Source organism: Pteropus medius, unplaced genomic scaffold, assembly GCF_902729225.1.
Source record: "Pteropus medius unplaced genomic scaffold, Ma_sr-lr_union100, whole genome shotgun sequence".
Taxonomy (NCBI): domain Eukaryota; kingdom Metazoa; phylum Chordata; class Mammalia; order Chiroptera; family Pteropodidae; genus Pteropus; species Pteropus medius.
The window spans coordinates 33061092-33083504 of record NW_024351730.1 but is presented as its reverse complement, the minus strand read 5'-3'; the positions used below and the strand labels follow the sequence as shown (position 1 = coordinate 33083504).

The 22413-nt window shown below is 36.4% G+C and overlaps 1 protein-coding gene across 3 annotated transcripts; it reads right to left on the bottom strand.

The window, feature by feature from the left end:
- Nucleotides 1-6942: 6942 nt before the first annotated feature.
- On the bottom strand, nucleotides 6943-19264 carry DMP1 (dentin matrix acidic phosphoprotein 1). 3 transcript variants are annotated; one of them, XM_039844972.1, is made up of 6 exons: nucleotides 19053-19264; nucleotides 13876-13950; nucleotides 13345-13392; nucleotides 11128-11160; nucleotides 10904-10951; nucleotides 6943-9035 (listed from the first exon to the last, which is right to left on the bottom strand). In XM_039844972.1, exons 2-6 carry the CDS (start codon nucleotides 13927-13929, stop codon nucleotides 7653-7655), a joined length of 1566 nt encoding a protein of 521 aa, XP_039700906.1. In that variant the 5' UTR covers nucleotides 13930-13950; nucleotides 19053-19264; the 3' UTR covers nucleotides 6943-7652. The 3 variants fall into 3 exon arrangements, with proteins under 3 accessions (XP_039700906.1, XP_039700907.1, XP_039700908.1); XM_039844973.1 differs by lacking the exon at nucleotides 19053-19264 and having other exon boundaries at nucleotides 7409-9035; nucleotides 13345-13388; nucleotides 13872-13929; XM_039844974.1 differs by lacking the exons at nucleotides 10904-10951; nucleotides 19053-19264 and having other exon boundaries at nucleotides 7409-9035; nucleotides 13345-13388; nucleotides 13872-13929.
- Between the last annotated feature and the right edge of the window lie 3149 nt (nucleotides 19265-22413).

Here is a 22413-nt window from a genome sequence, read left to right as displayed (position 1 = left end):
TTTCTCATACCTTGGGGTCATTTTATTCGACCAAGTGTTTCCCTTAATGAAATTGGATCAAAAAAAAAAAATTTGAACAGAGTAATTCGCATCCTTTAAATTCTGAATAAGGCAAGATAAAGGACAATGGTACTTTGCAGTCCAACCTCAGAATGAAACATCTAAAGAACAAACAAAATTTTCTCTTACTAATATTATCTTGACTTAAAGAAGTACAAAGTCTGTGCTTTCTCCATCAATGTAAACTCCCCATTTATTACTATAGTTTGGTATTAACTGGAGGATAGAAGGGGACAAGATGGGGTGGGGAGATGGGGAAATGCCCCGAGAAGGAGGTGAGGTTACTCTGAAGTTCTATTTAGGAGGAGGGTAGATGCGGACCCAACATAATGTCCCAGTCAGACTTCCTGTACCCTCCCTTCTGCTAGTTCCCCGCTTCCCAATGGGGGACTTTCAGACAATCTGCTAGACCTACAATTTATAAAGAGTGGCTTGTGTTTCAGAAAAGAATGGTAATGGTTTCTTTCATATCAGTTACACAATAAGGTCTCTGACCAAACACAGCATTTATATTCAGCCGTTTAAAATAATAATTATGATCTGTGCTGAAAAGGAAAAGCCAGGCTTTCTGTTTTGTGTGTCTGACCATGAGACCTACAGTCTGTAGATATTTCTCCTGCTATAATTTCTTCCATCTGTTGTGTCACAGTGTGAGGACAGAGGGAAACCATTCACAAGCTTAAGTAAGATTTATGCTGATGACAAAACAGAAGCTGATAGAAAGCCAACAAGAGTAAAACTGAGAGATGTTATATTCTGATTGACCTTGAGATGGGCAGTTTACCAAAAAGCAAAAATATCCATATATTTTTCTCTGTTGACTTGTTATGTCTTAACTAATCGCCATCACCCAGGAGTTGAAGGGAGCTAAATGCTCATTACTCAAATGTTGAGCCTATCAGTGTGTTGGCAGAGGAAGTAGACAAGCCTTTGTAACTGACGTAAGCATTCAACTCATCATACAAAATGGAGTCAAAGTTTGTTAGGTGTTTTATCTCCAAAATTAGACCTACACCTGGGACTCAAGAGTGGCCAAAAGTTTCCAGAACTATTATATTATAGCAGGAGTTCTCAATGCTGGCTACACTGTAGTATTGCCTGAGCCTTTCAAAAACTACCAGTGCTAAAGCCCAAACCCAGACCAATTAAATTGGAACCTCTAGGAGAGAGCCTATGCAAAGACTTTTTTTTCAAACCTCCTCAGGTGATGTGAAGCCAGGGCTGAGAACCGGTGCTATTGGCTTACAATCCTTACCTTATTTTCATTACGTTCATTCATAACAGCCAGATTCACAAATTGTGCTTGAATAATCAACATCACAACTTCAAATTGTGACCAATAATTTTAGTCCTCGATGTAGAAATTTACCAAATCGTCTCTAGCAGTTTCATAATATGGTATAACTTTCATTTATTCCCTAAGAATATTTTATATGCTGGGGAATTCTCTTGCTATTTGCAAAAGCTAAAAATCACTTACTTTAACAGACTCTTTTGTGTATTTTTTCCTATACCACATAATTCACAGTCTAAAAATCAATTTTATCTAAATAACACAAAAGCCCACTGATTATGCATAAAATATGCGAGAGCACAATTGAAGAACATATTTTCTTCAGTAATTAAATAAATGGAAGATTACTCAGTGTATCTAGTGCGAAATCCAAATTATATTTATATAGTCTCTGAATATACACATATATCCATCCATATATTAGTTGAGATGTAGATTAAGCTACTGTAATAAGGACACCCCAAAATATGGTGGATTAAATAAGATTGAAGTTTATTTCTCTCTCATGAAACAACCAAGAGGAGGATACCTTTTGGTGCAAGGAGGCTATTTTAATTGTTGCCAATTTCCAGCCAATGAAAAGAGAGAAAAGGAAAGAGAACGAGCACATCGCTTCTGCTCACAATCCCAGACATGCACGTGGGGCCAGAACTTAGCCCCACGTGCATGTCTGAAAAATAGAGTCTCCATCTGGGCAGCCATGTACCCAACAGAAAACCAAAGATTTCTATCAGTAATACAAAGAAGAGGAAAATGGATATTGGAAACAATTCTCAATCTCTACAACATCTACCTACAACCTAGAATCTAAATATACTGAGAATATGAAGAAACTAAATGGTTTAATGTTTTATTTGGAAAATATTTATTTTCATTATGTGTCCTAGTAACATTTAAGAAGCTTAGAATTTGTATTCATTTGATCAAAAAGTTGTTTTATGATACATCATCTTCCTTTGTGCATAGCGTTAGCTATAATATGCAAGTGATGCATAGCAAGTGATGCATATAATGTGAAACATGCTATACCCCCAGGCCTACTCCTCAGCACTGTCCACAGAACAACATCTAGACAGACCTGATAATTGCCAGTGTTATTTCCTTTATTTAAATGAATAGACTCCAGGAGCTCAGTCATGCCCTTTTTTAAGAATCTAATAAAATTATAGTTCCTCAACCCAAATATATCAACAATTTAGCAAATAATTGTAGGGAGTTTAGGGACGCTTTCCCCCATGAAGCTTAGTTAGAGTGACTTGACTATGTATAATATGAGAGATTATTTTTCTGTCTTCCATGGTAGCCTGGGAAAGTACAGATAAAATCTTTAATCTCTATCTCTGGGACCCACCAATGGAATTCCTAGAGCTCTGGCCCAAGGCGAGACACGTAGCTGAAGCATATTGACTGCTCGATAAATATTTATTCCCTTGTATTTCAAGTCCCCTCTGCTCCCTGTGAGAATTCCTTGGTGTTGCGCGCCTTCCCTTGGTGTTAGTGTTATTCTTCCCATCTTCACCAACACAGATCATACCCACAGCCATGGAAGTTGACTTGATCATTTCCATGGCATTAATGCCACTCATTCTTTTGGCATGGACGAGACCTTCTCTCCATCAGTGGAACACTTTTCAATCCTTTTATTCACCCAGAATCTGAACCTCCTTCCTATATATCGTACATATTATTACCTTCTTATATTTTTGGGTGAGAGACAAAGTTTATCTTGTGATATAGAAGCTAAAAATGCAAGATTATTTTTTCTAGCGTCCCTTGTAACTAGTATATGGGCACTTAGCACAGGCTCTGCAATCTTTATGCATCTACCAGAGACTTTGGATTGAGAACTAGTGAAACAATGAGGCAGGGCCCATAAAGAATGGTCTCTGGCAGCAGAGACAGCTGGGATCAGTAGCATCCGTGTTATTGTAGTACCAGTGTTATTGCCGTAGCAGTGTAATCAGCAGCATCTACAGTCATTACCAGTGGGATCACAGTACAAGCCACAGTGTCCAGTACTTTGTGTCAATAATCAGTGGCTTCCAGGCTGAAAGAGTTCTGCTGCACATTAAGCCATGTGTGCTAAAGACTTCATTATAAGCTTCTTGTTTTGGACATCAATACTGCTGGTTTCTCCAGCATCACCATGGCATTTCTTTTTACAAAAATCTTCAATTTTCTCTTTGATATATATCTTCATGGGAAACTTTAGGGGAAGTAAGAATGAATTTCTCTACTAAATGTGGCTCTTTCAAAATAACAGGTCTAGGAAAACACACCATTGAAAGTGACTGAGAGGTTCCTTAGATGCTAAGAGCAAGCAGAGATTATAACATTTCCTTTGCTTATATTTCAAGCAGAGAAGGCCATATTCATATATTCATGAATGTTATTCCACTGCTTCAAATTTTCAGGGCTCATTATTGAACTGAAATGGACCCAATCTCTGCCATTTCTTGGATTTTAAACTAAATTAATTAATTTAGTTTTTCTGTACTTTATTTGCTCTTTATTTTTGTATATTTTAAAGTAGAAAGTTTATAACATCAATTGAAAAGATATTTGTGATATGTATGCTATATCATATATGAAAACCTGATGCCAGAAAGGCACTCAATAAAAATGAAGGCTGTTATCCTTAATCTGACATTCAGAGGCCTTCATCTTGGATCCCAACCCACCTTTCCAATCTCTTCTCTTATCACTTTCTCTTCCTCTTCCTCTCTTCCCAGTGCATTGGAGACACGAGATTTTTTAAACCATACCTATCATGCCATAAACAATTCTATACATTCACTTCTGTGTTCTCTCTGCTGGAATGGACTTCTCTCTTGTTTTCTTATTCACTTTTCAAGGCCCACCTCAGTTGTCCCAGTACTTCTTCCACTTCTTAAACAGATTTATTACTCTTTTCCATGTACACCCATGGAGATTTAATTGGAGCCCTTTCACTGCTCTAACCATCTATCACAGTATATACACTTTTGATTCTGCTATTATAAATGATAAACGTCTTAAGGGCAGAAATCATATCTCACGTGTATATCCCTAATGCCTGGATCATAAGAGGTACTTCATAAATGTCTGAATGAGTCAATGAGTAAATGGTAAGAGTTGGAAACCACAAATTTGTCTTTACTTGGGAGCCACAGGGGTTGTCAACCTTATCCAAGAACTATAAGGAGTAAAGTAATATCATCATTTAGGAACTAAATTTTAAGGTCTACATATATATGCAAAATTGCCTGCATAAGACAGAATGGCTTCCAGACCATGAGAACGCCACAGAATCCAACTTGACTGTACTATTCTATGTAAAGAGAGTATTGGCCATTTAAGAGTGAATTAGCCTTAATAAGCTTAGAAAAATAAGGGTCACTGAAGTGAGACTTGATCATGGCCCTTTCAAGCACTTTCCAAGAAAGAGGAAGTCACGTTTCTAGTGTTGGAGTCTCAACTGTAAGGCTTCCGTTGAGCATGATAGATACATCTTTTTTTAGTCCAATGCTATGAAGCATTCATGTCACATACTCCCTCTGTTCTCATTTATGCTCACTTTATAGCCTTTCAATTTTTATTCATTCCCATTATAAATTAAAAACTGGTTTATGATTGTGATTTGGCTTCCCAAGTGGACCCATCCACCATAGAGTTCAATGAGGACCTCCAAGGGGAAACTTCTACACCTTCAAAGCTAAAGACCAAGCCCAACCAGCTTTCCTTTGCATAGTGTTTTTATACCATTTCCAATTGCAAGATGGACTAATATCTATACTTAGTACATAAAATGAGTTGATGGAAAAGAAAACTCTCCCACATCTGCTTAAGGTGATTTCTGTCCATAAGCATAGATGAAATTTTTATCATTGTTCATTCTTCTAAAAGTCCTGGGAGTTAACTTGGTTAAGGAGTTATATGACCTCAGAACACTGCCTAAGTTTATGAGTCTGAGTTCATTAGGCTTTTGAGTTGCAAGGAACAAAGACTGACTTAGAATGCCTCAAGAAAGGTTGGTTTGTTATAAGGATATAGGTGACACTTAAGAGGAAGGGCTGTCACAATAACCCAGAAAAGTTTGGGGCAAGGGAGAGTCAAGAACCAAGCATGAGAGCATGAAGACTGTGATTTGCCCTGATATTTTTCTGTGTTGTGTTCCACCACGAATGGACTTAAGCTCTCTCTCTATTCTACCTTTCTGTGTTTTCACATCTGTTCTTGCTTAGACCACTTTCTGAATTCTCTCTCTCTAAATATACAAATTTCCAGAGAGAGAAAATAAGATTCAACCTTAAGCTACTGTCACTCATGTTCAAGCAGAGTTTTTGCAACATGCCTCCTCTGATACTGCTGGCCAGCCCATAGGCCAGCTTCCCTAGGGTCAGGTGCTCATCCTATACAATCATCTGGGTGAGGCAGTGGTTAGAACCTGTTCACCTATGTCTCAGGCACACAGAAGATCTGAGCATGAGGAAGTTCTCCTCAGAAAAGACTGTGGGTTGGCAGGAACCTGTTGCTTAGTAGAGCCAGATAATCCATAGAGCCAGAATACCCAAATGTAGGTATGTGAATGGGCTACATCAGAATCTCCCAGGATCAATTTAAAAATACAGAACTCTGGGTTCACTCCAGATCTACTGAATTAAAATCTCGAGGTGGAGGATTAGGAAGAGAGGAAAAAAACATATATATCCCCTTTTTTCTCCCCAAGTGACTATTGCTTTGAAATTGTAAGGGAACAAAGCTATGTGAAGGGTGAGAAGGGTCAGACTCAAGTTTAGACAGTCTTCTTCTTGATTCTTTAATAAATTTGTAGAGGAATTCTTATGCACTCTAAGTGGAAGTATGGGTGAAAGCACACTTGAAAAGTAGAAGTCCTGAAGCGAAGTAGAGTCCTCCAAAGAAATAAAATATAAGGAATGTTTTTCCCTATAGTTCCCAGAATTTACACGAATGACAAGTTAAGAGAAAAGCAAGAACTAATGTTAAATTCAAACACCATGACCTTTTGGTGTGGCCTCATAAAAGAAGTGAGAATTTGCTTCCCTTTTTTCTTACCTATAAAAGTATATTCGGTGAATTATCAGAAGCAATATGTAATTTTTTGAAAATGCTAACTGAATTATAAAATTAAATTTTCAGAAAATAATTTAAGAAGATTTTTTATTTTAATGAGAAAAAGCTAATAAACTATTTTGTGATGGTTTAAAGGAAGAGTTGTTTAATATAAATGTATTTTAATAATTAATCACCATAAAAAATAAGCACATACTTCTGGGTATTATTATCTTTATTACAAAACAAGTATTTTATGTTGAGGTAACATTTCAAAGGACATTTGGCAAAAATCAATTGAATTCAATATACACAATTTTGTTATGTGCAACGTATGTAAAGAACTCAGAGGACAGTTTTTCTAGCATTGCACATAGATTAATTTTAGAAAAAAATAGCTAAAAGTTATCTATTCAAAGAGGAATTTCTTTCTCCCACTTTCTTGTTCCAATCCTTCACATCATTGCCCGTAGTCAATGAGGTGATGTTCATGGGAGTTCCACAAAAAAAGTCAAAAATGATAAATTAGTTGAAAAAAAAATTTTTGTTTGTCTAAAACATCTCACTGGTTCAGAACTTGAAAGTGCTCCCACAAACTAAATATTGAATAATATAGGATTTACTAATGCTTATTCCAAGAATAAATAGAATTCTCTTGTCTTCGATGGAGAAATCCTATGCAACGCTCTGCTGTGAAGCCCTCCCTTCCCTGATTCTCCAAGCCAACGTTGGTTACCCTCTTCTATGCTCTCATGTATTTTGCTCATACCTTTATTATAGAACTCTCCACGTGGGATTGTAATGATTCTCATTTCCCTCGTGTGTATTCCTCTTTACCTTTTTAGCTTTATTTATCTCTCTGTAAGCTCCTCAGGAGCAAGAAATAAGTCTTAAGCTTCTTTATATCCCCAGCACCTACCACAGTGCCTGGTACATAATAGAACCTCAATAACTATTTGTTAGATTTGTGCATAGGAACTATGTCATTTTTGAAGCTGTAATGCACATCTTTCCTCGCTTCCAGTCTCACTGAGTGTGTTCTGGTGTCATTCCACGTTATTTAAACCTCTGTGGTTGGTGACACCTTAGAAACAAGTATAATGTCTAGCATTTCCTTTCAGAAAAGAAATGGCCCTCCAGTTATTCTCCTGATAAAAAAATTAATAAATTATAGTTATAATTATTTCCATACTCTCCAACCCCCAAGACTTCTTTACATGAGGGCCCCATCTTAGGAAAGCTGATGCTAATAGCCATCTTGGCAGTCATTGTCATCTTGATCCCCAATGGGTTTGTTGTGATAAGCATCAACTGTTAATTTTCTGCTTTCTATCTCAGTGTTTTTTGACTGGCCATCTTCCTCACTGCTTGACTTACTCTCAGTAGAGTTGCTATCTTCTTGTGATTTGCTGCTGTCCTGAGAATCACTACTATCATCTTCCTCAGACTGGGTGTCCTGCTCAGACTGGCTTTCCTCACTCTGGCTCTCTGCAGAGGCACTGTGAGACTGAAGGCCTTCCTGGCTAGAACTGTTCTCCTCCTCAGTGGACTCTGGGCTTTCCTCTGAGTATTTGAGGCTCTCATTGGATTCACTGTCTGCTTGTTCCTCTTGGGATTTGCTTTCTGAACTGGAGGGTTTACTCAAGCTGCCCTCCTCACTGGAGTCGCTATCTTCCTGACCTTCTTCTGAGTGACTTGAGGTATCATCTGGATTATCACCCCTGGACTTACTTACTACCTCTTCCTGAGATTCACTACTGGTTTCTTGAGATGGTAAGTCAAGCTCTTGGCTAGACTCACTGCTGGGATCCTGTACATTTTGACTGTCTTTCTGGGACTGAATCTCCTCATTATCTTCTTGAGATTCACTCTTGCTGTTTTCTCTGGATTGGCTGAGACCAACTTCTTTGGAGTTAGTATTTTCTCTGGAGTCACTCTTGACTTCTTCCATTGTGTTGCTATTGTCAAGGTCACCTGTGTCATCTTCCACAGAAATGCGGGAGTTTTTGAAAAATTTTCTGCCAGGATACTCCACTGATTGCCTCTCACCTGAATTCTGAGGGCTTGCTTGCTCATCACTGTTCTCTTTTGATTCTTTTGATTTGACACTGGCACTGTTCACTCTGGAGTGGCTTCTCTCACTCTTGATGGTGTCTGGATCATCACTCTGCATTCCTTCATCATCAAACTCAGAGCCATCCCCATGGCTACTATCCCCATCACTGCCGCCTCCCATCCAGTGCTCCTCACTCTCGCTCTCTTGAATGGGATCATCTCCCTCAGGCCTACTGTTCACGTCGTCCTCATTGTCAAGGTCCCTGCTCTCACTGGTGGCATCTTGGGCACTGTCTTCCCCTTGAGAGGCACTATCTTCCCTGGATTGTGTAGTGTCAGCTGAGTCCTCATCACTTCTGAGTTTGGAGTTTCCTCCTTGACTCTCTTCAGGTCCTGGGCCATTGTCATCATCACCCAAAGTGTCATCTCCACTGTCATCTTCATCATCATCTTTATCATCTCCTTCTTTTCCTCCATTCCTAGAGATGTCATCAGCTGGTCTATGAGCATACTGATGGTCATCGAAGCCCAGGCCCTCCTCTGATTCAGTGCTGTCACTGGAGTCTTCATCTGCCTGGAGTTTGGGGTTAACAGACATAGTCAGTACTTCAGGAGGTGATACAGAGGGTGGTATCTAGTATCCATCAAGGTTCTTTCTCCTTTCTTCTTCCTATGTCCCTCACATAACCCATGGTCAATTTTACTGCTGAATAACATCTCTTCCCTGAGGTTAAAAGGGAAGGAAGAGGAGTTGAAACTCCAAGTCATTCCATTTTATATTAGTACTATTCACTCATGCTGCAAAAATTTCTCAAAAAGTTTTGTTAAAATCACATTGATGAAACTCAAATCATATGGTAAATATGATTCCTTCAAGAAAACTCTCAGAATTTTTTCTTTTTTTTTTTTTTTGTAAACTAAAGAGTTGAACTATAATGCTCACTCATCAAATTGCTTGGTTTAAAACAGAGTTTTTAAAAATATTGGGTGATTTTAAAATGACCCACACATTTTTTTCTATTCAACTTGGGATAAAAAAAGTTATTAGGGCAAGAGTATAAAATCTTTAGTTAAAAAGAAAGTAAAATATTGTAGTAAGGTCTATATCTCACCCAAACTGTGTTTACACCTCATTTTCCCAAGTAGAGAGTTGTCCATAGAAGGCTCAGCTAAAAGACTGCAACTAGTGTGACCACCAAGTTCTAAGTGTGAGCTCAGACAGATTATCCCTATAAGTAAAACAATGGGATGCTCTACACAGATAAAGGACAGTGAGGCATTGTCGTGTTCTGAAAAATCTACTCTCTTTCTCATACTCTAAAACAGTATTCTCACCATTTTTTTTTCTTTTTCCACGTATTCCTACTGATCATAGTCTGAGTTTCCAATTGGGATTATGGGATAATGAGATCTCTTTCCATCTCTAGAGTTTACACTGGTAGGCTGAAACCGAGCACCTGTTTAGCTTTCCATATGTCAGTAGGCACGTACGCCATCCTTCTCAGGCAGACTGTTTCCCTTATTTGAACTCAGAGATCACTGAGGTAATAAGCTGTAGCATCCCCAGAAAAGAGCCTTTCTCCAGTTCCATGCTGATAAATTTCTAGACTGTTCCTTAACAGACCTTTAGTAAATAGTGGTAAAAAGCTAAATAACTCATCTTCTAACTGTGGTTGAGTATAGAATGCAACATGGATCAAAGCTTTGGAGAAAAACCTGGTTCCTGGAACCTCTGGAGCCCCACAGGGTTTAGTTTGGTCAAATGATAGGACAGCTAAGAAAGTAATGACATTTAGTGTTAGAGAAATGAAGAGAAAGCAGAAGAAGGAGAAGAAAGAGGAGAAGAAGGAGAAGGGTGAGGGGAAGGGAAATGGGAGAGGGAGGAGAAGCAGAAAGAAAAAAAAATTTTATTAAAGGGATGTAAGCTAAGTCAGCTCTTCTCCCTCCCAGAGCCAAGGATGAGACTATTTCACTGAAGGTTCCTCAGGGGTCTCCTATTCTCCCCTCCAACAGGATCCTTGGACATGGAGGAGGTTTCCAGGCCCAGCAGGCACTTCATGTCGTCTTATCCAGAACTCTTTTCTCTGTCTGATGTGAACTGCTCTAATTGTAAAAGCAACATTTTAGATTAATGAATGAGCCGTTACTTGTCTAACAGTCTATAACCGTGAGTGTGTGTGTGTGTGTGTGTGTGTGTGTGTGTATTCTTTTTAACTAGGGTGACATTTAGGGCCACAGTGTCTATAATCTGGCCCCAGTGATAAATATGTCCACATCTGAATTCTCCCACTCATTTCTCCCTTATTTTATGGGACTATTTAGTCAGCATAAGCAATGGTTAGAAAATATTATATTTAGAACAGTTGCCAGGTAATTTAGTCTAGCATCATTTCCTTCAATTTCTAAATAACCTGAAAAGTTTAAAAAGGACTGTTTAATTACCTGTTCCTCTGAGCTAACTTTACTTTCTTCTGATGACTCACTGCTCTCCTAAAAGGAAAAAAAAAGTGTGTTATTTAGTAATTCCCAAGGAAAGGAAAAAAATATGATACACATCAATTGCTCGTGGTTTGGATTTACTACTTTCTAAATGGCCTAAGGTGATGAGATGAGAGTTAAAGTTACTTTATGAGATGTTTATGACAAAAAATAAATGAGATCATTACCAAAGGAGGTGTTTGTGTCTGAGCCAAACGACCCTATAAAAAATGAAGGAAAAAAAAACGAGTTATTCCTGCACAGGAACCGCGTCATCACAAAATTTAGAAAAATTTTAGGGGATTTTTTAAGTTTCTTGATATATATTTCATATTTACAAGAGTAATAACATTTATGATGAAATGGCTAAAAAATGAATGTGAGATGACTAATGGCCTGAAAAAAATCTTGTGGTATGGAAAACCTAGAAGATTTTTGTATTTCTTATACTTAAAGAAAAATATGCTTTCTTTGAAACTGGTTGTTCATACAACCCAGAGAAAACATAACATAGGGAAAATGGGAACTCAGAACCCAGATTTAAGTCTCAATTAGCTCATTGGTATTGGTTTTAACCCTGAAAAATAACCATCTTGTTGTTAGCAGTGAAATTCATGTGTTCCAGGAAAGCCCTAACTCTCAGGTGACTGCAATGATTGTGACTCTGTGAATTTGAACAGTTCACTTCACCTGCCTGATATCACTTTCTTATAAATTAAGAATATTGGCAACCACCGTGCTTATTCCACAGGCCTGCTATGAGGATGAAATCGGCTAATGCCTATGGAAGCATCTTGAGAACTATTCAATATGATATAAACTAAAAAAAAGATCCATTTTGAAAACATCCACTTTATAAAATTCAACAGTAGACAAAACTGAATGGAGAAAGCCATTAAACCTTCTTTGAGTCACATAAGGTCACCTGAATAAAAAGAAATGCTAAATCTGAAACTTAGTCAGAGTTCTAATTTATTTCACTTTCTTTAATCTTACAAGAACTCACTGCTTGAGACTCTGGTTCCCTTTCTCCCTCTACTCTCCTCCTTCCCCGTGAGCAAAGTAAAATTTCCAAGTCCCCGTGGCTTGAAGTTGCTGAGAGATGGGTGTAAAGACCCAAGGTGCAAAGTAGAGCAGGGTGACGCTGCTATCAACAAGTTTTCAACAAGCCTCTCAGCAATGCAAGGTTGGAGTTATTTCCTCAGAGGAAGAAGCTGTAATCATTTTAAATCTTTGCCCTGTGAGGCTACAGGCAGGCACAATGGCAGACTACTCCAGTCAGTTATCACTTGGAATTAAGGGGTAGTCAGTCGGGAGCAAGACATTGGTATTTTTCTCATGCCAACACTGGACTTGAGAACATAGAACATTTGTGGTACTCCTAGAGTCTCTGGTTGAATGAGACAAAGGATCTACAGTGGCTGGTTTTAAATTAACGAGCCTTATGACATCTCTGATGCAAGTTCATGCAATGTCTTTTCCAGCCTCAGGCGGGGCAGAACCCTATCTCAAACCTCTGTCATTATCTTCCCATCACTAAAGCATTGTGTCCAAGTTGTATCATATGCAAAAGCCTGTAGGAAATAAAGTAATGAACAAAAACACTGACTTAACATAAGATTTTAACCCTTACTTGTAGTTCCACTCTTGAGAACCCACTGACTTCCTAGCTCAGGTCCCTTCCTGAGAAGGATGAAACCCCCTGGTAAAAAATGTGGATTCTGAAGCCAGAGTGACCTGGGTTCAAAGTCTGACTCTAACAATTATTAACCATATAATGCAGACAGGGTAGGTTTCACTCACTGTCTTCAGGGTTCCCATTTGTAAAATGAGAATAAAATGTAACACCTAATTCACTGGGGCGTTGCGAAGATTGAGAAAGTTAATACATGTAAACCACATAAAACCATGCCTGGCAATGATTCTTGAGTTATTGAGAGCTAATAATCATTGGATTATTCAGAGTCAATAGTCATTTAACATTAGCTTTCATAGCAAAGACTCTAGTACCCTCTCATTTTTCATTCTTTTCTCACCTTCTACGACTTGACCTCCTGCCTAACCAGACATCTGGTAAACATATTTATAGTCCTAATCCTCCGAGGGCAGTCTTGGTTCATTGTCACCCAACCCCTTGCGCTACTATACACATCCATTATGAAAATAAAGCTAAAAGAGAAAATGCTTCCTCATCAAATTATGCTATTAACTTGGAGGTGAAGCATTATATGAACTAAGTTTTTTTTTAATATGAACTAGAAATTATAGCTCTTACTACTTATGTTATAGGTTATTAATGTGTTCATTAAATCATTAGCAGTTTCAACATTTGCAATGGAGCTAATTTGGTTATATTAATAATATATTAAAATTAAAATATTTCAAAAAATCTTATTTCTACTCACCTTCCATTCTTCAGAGCTCTTGGATTCAGTGTTTTGATACCTGGCTACCTAGAAAATTTAGTACATATGGTCAGCCCACAGAGAAATTTCCAAGGCTGCAGCTATTAATACACTACTTTCTTAGGAGCAGTAGTAGTTGAATTTTAGCAAGCATCAGAATCACCTGGAGACCTGTCAAAACATGGATCTTGAGCCCCATCTCTAGAGAGTCTGGTTCAGTGGGTCTGAGGTAACACTCAAGAATTTACATTTCTAACAAAGTCCTAGTTGACATTGATGCTGCTGGTCTAGGGATGACACTTTGAGAACCACTGCTTGTGAGGAAGAAAAATGAGAATCATAGCTGTATGAATGGCAACTGAACAGAATAAGGAATAACTCAGATGATATTTTAAAGAACACAGTTTATTAAGAAACTATTATATTTTTTCTGACTGAAACATATCTAGCCACCTTGGCTCATAGCCAATGAAAATTGGAAAGTTTTAGGTATAAAAGAATGTTTTCATGTATTTCTATCATGATACTTACTGGAAGAGCACAGGACAATCCCCAAAGAAGCATAAGCAGGATGCTGGTCTTCATAGCTGGGTGTGACACCTCTACCTGTGATGAAGGACAGATGTTTTTCTCCATACTAAAAAGGTATAGGAGCTTCAATTTTTTAACAGTTCCTCCCTAATTAAAAAACAACTCATCCAAATATCCATCGACTGACAAATGGATAAATAAAATATACTATGTCTATACAATGGAATATTAGTCATCCATGAAAAGAAATGAAGTACTAATATATGCTGCAAAGTAAAGGAAACTTAAAAACATTATACTGAAGATGAACACAAAAGACCACATATTGTATAATTCCACTCACATGAAATGTTAGAAATAAACAAATCCATAGAAACAGAGTAGATAAGTGTTTGCTCAAGGCTGGAGAAGATGGGAAGTTGGGGGTGACAGCTAGGGAGTGAATTTTAGAGGTGATGAAAATGTTCTAAAATTATTTTGATAAAGGATGCACAACTCTGTGAATACGTTAAAAACAATGAACTGTGAAATAGGTAAAGTATAAACGTGAATCGTATCTCAATAAAGCTGTTTTTAAAATACCTCACACCTAAGAGATAAATTGAAAATTTTTCAATGAAGAGCTCGAGAAACACTTCTTCACCAACCCATAAAATATGATAAATGGAGGAAAAAGTAGAGAAAAAGGAATAGAGAAATTTCTAATCTTTCACTTTCATGATAATTATGTAGCTTAGTGTGGCAGAGCAACCTGGCTAATATATTCCCCCAAAAAACTAAATGTATTGATACCAATGATAGGCGGTGGGCATTTGTACACACACACACACACACACACACACACACACACACACACTATATAACCTCATAATAATGTCTAGATAAAATAGATTGGTTTTGCTTTTTTTTTTTCCTTGATCTGTAAGAGATACACGATGGCAGCTTTCATATTACAGCTCCAGAAAGCTCTTAATATCTACTGTGCTACATTTAGTCATACATAACACATGGTTATGCTAAATTCTTTTAAGTGTCATTCACAGTACTGAAGGTTCTCAGGAAGATTAGAGGTTTGGGAAGCACTTGTGAATCATGTGAAAAGAAATAGGCCAAATCAAACTGTATTTTCCTGTAGGGTGGCTTCATTTCACACCTCAAGAACTAGTGATTTGGAAAACAATTTGTTCTATATCTAAAAATTGATGTACTAGATGCTAATGTAAAAAGTTACTGACATGATTGAAAGGAAAATAACTTGCCCTGTACTAGTAAAACCCTGTGGCTGCCCTAATAACTGGTTGGATAAACTTCTATATATTTTGTGAAAAATCCTGCAAGTTTATTGCAGACTTCAATTTTGTCAATTTGTTTCTTTAAATGTTAGATGTATGCTATACTAGTGACAAAAAAATCTAAGCCAGAGATTCTCAACTCTGGCTGTACATTAGTATCACCTGGGGAGAAATAAAGACATACCAATGCATGAATCCCACTGCACAGTAACAGATCAGGTCACTGGGGGTGAGAACAGGCATGAGCTTGTTTTTAAGGTACTCTTAATGATTTTAACCCTTGATGTAAGAAATAAGCATACATTGCTCAATAATGTCTGAATATGCTGAATAATATCTGAAATACTGGGCTTGTGAAGTCATTTAATCTTTTCTTTTGTAATTTATTCAAGAAAAAATTGAAATCCTAAGAAAAGGAAGCTGAGAATGGTCTTCATCTGAACTTTCATACAGCTCCAATGGTACATAGAGCCTCTTATTTTATATCATGAGCATCATCTCTCTTCAACATTGCCATTCTTAGTTTGTGTTATTTTCTTTATTCTAATTAGGCATAGTTCATATCAATCCTTGTTCTGATATTATTTAAATGTCTTTTTCAAATTCTTTGCCTAATATCAACAAAGCAAGCATATGAAAATGCTCAACTCAACCTTAAACAAACCTAATTCAACAAGATGTTACTTCTGAAGGAAACCAGAATATCTCATCCCAAAATATTCCTCTCTGAATGACATAAAAATTGTTTTGAGCTGCAAGCACTTGAGAAACAGCAGATGAAAGAAATGATCTCTAATCCTCCTTTCTTTCTGAAAGCAGGAGGTAAAACTCCCATGTAAAAGTTACCTTCTCTGTACCAGGGGAAGGAAGGCATTCTTATCACCAGAGACAGAGAGTGGAGGTTAAGAGAAATTCGCACAAACAAACCTTGTTAAACTAACTCATATCTTCCTAGATAACCTCACAATTTACTGCCCCTAGCCCAAACCCCTTTGTCTTGTTAATTCTTCACAAATGTATTGTTTCTTTGTTTAAAAGATATAAACGCTGGTCACTTTTGGTATTCATTCTCTTGTGAAGGTTCCCTGTGCATGCAAAAATTTTAATAACACTTGTATGTTTTTCTCCTGTTTACCTGTCTTAGGTCAGTTTAATTCTTAGGCCCAAGAGAAGACCCTACGAATGAAGAAATGTTTTTCCTCTTCTACACTTCCCTTTAGTTCCCACAATCGAAATTTTTTCTTAAGTTCTTAGGTTCATTTTTTAAGGAAAGGAAAGTTTTCCTCAAATATGATACTCTCAGAATAACTGCATGCCAATGGTTTTGGCTTCTTGATCAAATGAAAAAACCGGGCTGTTCACCATTTTAATTTTCAAAGTGAAATATGAATAGTGTGGTAATCTCATGATGCTCTGAAAACTAGCAAATATTCTAGTCTTGATAAAAGGCCAATGAATACTGAGTTCTCCTCTTATATTTTCTTTTGCTTCTTTTTTTTAATCTAAACAACAACAACGAAATGAGATTTTCTACACCAATGACTATTGTGTTTTCATGAAGGAAGTATGTGCTCCCAGTGTTTATTTCTTAGGGATGGAAAATTATGCAACATAAGGGAGATGCACTAACTTGCTCATGTGCTAGAAATACCATTTAGCACCCTGACCTAAAGTAATAATTTTTCAAATGGTCTGATGAACTAAAATAGAATATACTCCGGGGTCCGGAGAGAGTTGATATTGCCTCCCAAAGAATATAGTCTGCCATCAAGCATTTAAAAAGTCAGATCTTAAACCCTCGTTTAGATTTTTAATTCATATTTTTGATTAAAATAATTACATTTTTCTGAAGCGTATTTCCAAATAAGAGCTCTAAACTTTTATATACCCTTTAGCTACCACACTAAAAAGAGTAGAAGCACATATGCAGTAGTCTTATTTTGAGTAATAAATAAGCAAAATAGCTACGAGCCTGAAAGATTTGAGCCCAGAACCCCAAGTTCTTCGGTGATTGATAAATGTCATTTGTACATTGTACATGCTGTCATTCTACAATAAGAATGTGTAACAAAAGAAAATAAACTCAGTTCGAGTTCCACTTGTTTGGAAGGTAGTGTATGTATGTTTTAGAGACTTTCAACCTTTATCAATTGTTTTCTCAGAGCTGAAAATATCTAAAAATTTAAGATCTGGAGAAGGGAACTACAGTTTCTTTTCTCTCTGGTTACCCCGGAGAATAGCCAGAACTTCTTGGTACTCTCAAGTAAGAAAACTCATATTCTTAAAACTTGTATTATATTCACTTGTAAAGTATATCTTCTTTTACTGAAATGAGAAAGATTGGCCAAAAGAAGGAAATAAGACCTTGAAATATCATAGGCTCAATTTATCATGCTTAATTTGTTTATTTTTGACTTAGTGTTGTTTTTCTTAATAATACTAATGAGGAATCTATCCATTTATTGGAAGTCAACAAATATTCATGGAGAACATCCTATGTGCCAGACACTGGTTCTAGGTGCTGAGTGTATAGCAGTGTGTAATAATGATGATAACAAGCTGATCTTACAAAAGTAAAATTACCCAGAACTCAACTAACTAGAACATCCATTATTTAGAATGTTTCATTATTTCTTTTTAAAAAGAAAGTCTAATTTTCCCAAGACATGAATTCTATCAGGAATTCAGAGAACCAAACAAATAAATCAATAAAATTTTCCAATTTTTCCAATTGTAGTTGTCTTGAGGTCGATTACAATCAACTCCATGTTATATGCCTTCAACCACACTAAAATAACTCTTAGGCGTCCCCAAATTAAATATAGATTTGTAAAGTCTCTAAGCATCTGAAGCACATTGGTTCACATCATCATTTTGGGATAGGTAAATGGAATAATGCCCTTTGGAAAACTGTTTATTTATTCCCATGTTTTAATCAACCAGATCAAAGTAGGATAGTCTACTTGGGCCTCAGTGAAAGAGAAAGTATGGTTCACCAAAGATTATTTCTCCTGAAAAAGACAGGGTTCTAGAAGTATTGCTACTACACATGGGATCTGCTAGATGTCACACAGAATACGTTGCCTGACCACAGCTCCCACTCTCTGCTATGGAAGACAGACATTTCCATTATAGATAAAGAAACAAAATTAATGCAGCAAATAAAAATACATATGGACAGGAGTATATATAATCTTAAGTCTTCTACATTAGAAAATGTTTTAAAAAGACAATTGTATTCAAAATTTTATGAATTCTGACTATATGCAAGGCATTATGTTAACTTGAATATCCAGCTAAATAATACAAAAGCATTATAATTATCGCACCCTTGGTTTATTTCCGTGGTCTTAACATTTTTTTTCCAATTACTCAGTTTATAATAAATATTATTTTATGCTGTCTAGACGAATAGCATTAAATGTTTTGTTTTGTTTTTCTTTTTTAATTTAAAAGACCATGTTTTAAAAGTCCAGCCAATCTAGTTTAGATTCTTTCATAATGTCCTATAGGCCATGATCACTATACCCATGAAACCTAAACGTAAAAGTTTCATTTGTTTTCCTGATTAAAGCTACACTTTGAAATGACTTTCTATCTGCCTCTTGTTCTGTAACCTTCCTTTTAAGAAGTACTACGCAGAGATCAAATTAAAGTACTACCGAGAAAAATACCTGACTCTAATGACTTAACATGTCATTTTAATATCATTATTTACTGTGGTATAACCATCAGGTACAAAAATGAGAATCATTTTTATCCAAGACACGGTTCTCTCTCTTTCTTTACATGGCATAATACCTCTCGACATGTATACATATTTAGTATTTTCCAAACAACAAAACAGAAGTCATTTTAAAATAGTAAACCATGAAAATGTCTTACCCTCTTCAGTTCACAAAGACTTTTCTCAGAAAGTCTCAACCATCAGGCTGAAGTTCTCACAGAGGAAATCTATGCCCAGTAAAGCCACTCTTCTGTTGATATTCTGACCACTTCTCTGATGGTGCAAGAATTTAAACTCTGCTTCAGCTCTTCATAGCCAATCGCCCTCAGGCTAGGAGTGACTGACATCACAAGGTGTCACTGGGACTCCAATACACCCACACTTCCTCCAGCTTGCAGAGGCAGATGTTCCCTAAAAAGCTCTTGTGGTTCTCAAATGACTAGACTAGTTTCCATTAAATTGAAGATCTTCCTAAAGCTTTATTTTGATTTCTAAATATATGTCATTCACATCCATGCAGGCTTATAAGCATTATAAACAATGACAATATCTTCCACCCACTGATAGATCCCAGCAGACGTGAGGATGGGAAAAGGAGAGTCAAAGAGTGGGTAGAAAGTTTCCTGTTAATGTACATTTCTAGGTTGTACGTGAAGAATCTACTAAAATGCTAGACTTTTCTAAATTATGGGTGTTAAGAATATGGACTTTTGTTCATTCCTTTTTTTTCTCTTTTAACAGCTTCTACTATTCATCTCCTTTTTCTCTCATCTCCCTACCCCTACATATACACAAAAGTCCAAATTTTTTACTAATCTAATGAAGTACCCACTTACAGAATTCTGTGGTGACTGGAAATGTTAAAACATTACCCTAAGTAATGTTTTTAACCAAAAATAATTTAAATCTAATATTTCATTATTCCTCAGAACTGCTTTCCGCTTTTTGGTTTTAACTCGGGTGACTATTTGAAATCAGAACTAGATTAAAGAGAAGACTATTTGGGTAGCATCCAGAGAAACCAATCTCCAAGGGACTCTCTGCCATCACTGAAAATGTAATGAAATGGATAAAATGGTATTCATCAGGACTCTTCAGGGAGTGTATTTGTTGCAGGGAGCTGGAAGTGGAGTTGGCACTCCAAAGGAGCCTGGTCAAGTAACAATAAAATAACCACTGAATAAGTATTTAAAAAAATATAAATCACTGGAATTTAAGTTCCTCAAGAGTGGGGATGTTTGCTTTGTTTACTGGTGTATACCCAGTGAGCGCTCTAATACCTAGACAGTGTCTGAATCATGATAAACATTCAATAATTACTTTTATAAATGACTGAATGGATTGGCTTTAAAATGGGCCAAATTATTAGCTTTCCTGCAGTATCCACATGACTCTCTCTGACGTTTTCGGAAATTTTTATGGTTATTAGAAATTTTATTCTAAAGAATTGGGGTGTCCAACTTTATCCAGGAAACTAAATCAAGTATATGGATTCTTAACTTGTTCAATATTAACTGCAATGGATTAGGAGGCATAAAATGAGGACAGTGAAGTATATTTTTATTCAGGGCTGATTAGAAAACCAAAATTTATATGGGGAAGCTGTAAATTCCCCTCATTTGTTCCCATTCTGAATTATACTTCCCGGTGGTTTCATAGGTCTTGACTGAGGTCTATCCTAGAAGAACCTTATAATCTTATGTCAGAGCAGATTCTGGGAAGATTTTGGCAGAGGGTGTTACATACAAATATTGTTTTAGAATTTCTTTAAATCCCCACATGAAAACAGATAAAGTAACTAGATAAGAATACTAAAAACCATGGACAATATTGACAGCAAACAAAATATTTTAGTTACCTTTTGCTGTATTAAAAACTACTCCAATACTTTGTATCTTAAAACAATGACCATTTTATTATCTCTTATAACTGGGACTACAGTTATCTGGGGACTCAATTGGAATAGAATATTCAAGATATCTCATATAGTTGTTTTTTGGATCTGAGGCAGTGCTATTCTGAGTACTTGAATTCTCCTTTATGTGCCCTCTCCTTATAGTTAGTCTTCTCACATGGTGGCCAAGATCCAAGAGCTTCACAGAATGTCACTTTCTCCACATTTTATTGGTCACATCAGTCACGAGGCCTTCCCATATTCAGAAATAGAAATAACCTCTACCCTTGCATGTGAGGAGCAGAACGAACATATAGAAAAGAGAGGAAATGTAGAGACCATTTTGGAGACTGATTGCCACACTACATGACAGGTTATAACCTCAAACTTCAAATAAAGTGGATGAGGACAAACCATAAACACTTCCAAGACTTACCTCATCTACACAGGCATAAGAAGAGAGAAGCATCAAAACATCCGATGGACATGAGAACAGGAGAACTTCTAAATATTCAATAATTATTGCTGGTAAGTGCTAATGGCTTATAATAAAATCTGAAGGATCTGGACTAGTCTAGCCCCTAAGAATTCTCAAAACAGCTGCCTTCCAGGAAAGATCCATATAGAGGAGAAACTTCTGGGATACAAATTGTATAGAATAGGTACAATAAAGAAGACACAGGTATGTGTAGAAAAGGAAGATGGATACAGGAAATCATAGAAATCATAGAAATCTTTTTCAACATAACACGAAAACAGTAGGAGAGAACTACATAAAAGCTACCCTGAGCCATGCCTCCTTCCAAAAGTTCAGGAAAACCAATTTCATATAAAACAAACAGCAAAACCTATAAAGTTTAAATGACATAAGAACAGAAAAACATCCAACTTTACAGACAATGAGAGCATACTGAGGATACATTTAAACCATAACCTATTTTTAAAAGAGCAAAAAGATGCTAAGAAAATGAGGCAATAGATGAAAAAATACCATAAAGAAAAAATTAGAATAACAAATATAAAGTATCATAAATCAGGAGAAATAAAATAAAAGAAAAAATATTTTGGAAATGAAGACTAAACTAGAAGGAACACAAGAGAGAATAAACACAAATGCAAAAATTCCTAAAGAGAACTAGAAGGCAGAAAAAAAAAGGAAAATGTTTTAAATTTAAAAGAAATGAAGGAAAAGAGAAGTATTTGGTAGCAAGTAAGTAACTTATATCGAAGACGAGCAAAGAAGATCCAAATTATAGATAATAGGAGCTCTGAAGAAGCTAGCAAAAGTGAGGGAAGAGCAGAAATACCAAAATAAATAAAAAAATAAAACAAAATAATCAAACAGTAACATTTATAACCAAGGAAATTTCTCTGAATTAAAAAAGATTTAAAATTCATATCAAAAGAGCACAACATGTGTCTAAGAATAACAGCCCAGAATGACCAGCACCAAGACATATTCTAATAAAATGACTGGACTTTAAAGATAAAAATAAGTCCTTTGGGCTTCTAGGCAAAAGCAGCAAGTGACTTATAAGGGAAAGAAAAGTAAATCATCATGAGGCTCTGTGACAGCAATGTTTTATGCCACAAGAAAATGGAAGAACATATTTAAGACATTCAAG

Bases quoted from the DNA above. Each gene is read 5' to 3' on its own strand.
- DMP1 (XM_039844972.1), bottom strand. From the start codon at position 13,929: ATGAAGACCAGCATCCTGCTTATGCTTCTTTGGGGATTGTCCTGTGCT. The intron at 11,161-13,344 runs GTGAGTAGAAAT...CATTTTTTATAG, and splicing joins AGAGCTCTGAAGAATGGAAG to GGTCGTTTGGCTCAGACACA. The intron at 10,952-11,127 runs GTAATGATCTCA...TTTTCCTTTTAG, and splicing joins AGACACAAACACCTCCTTTG to GAGAGCAGTGAGTCATCAGA.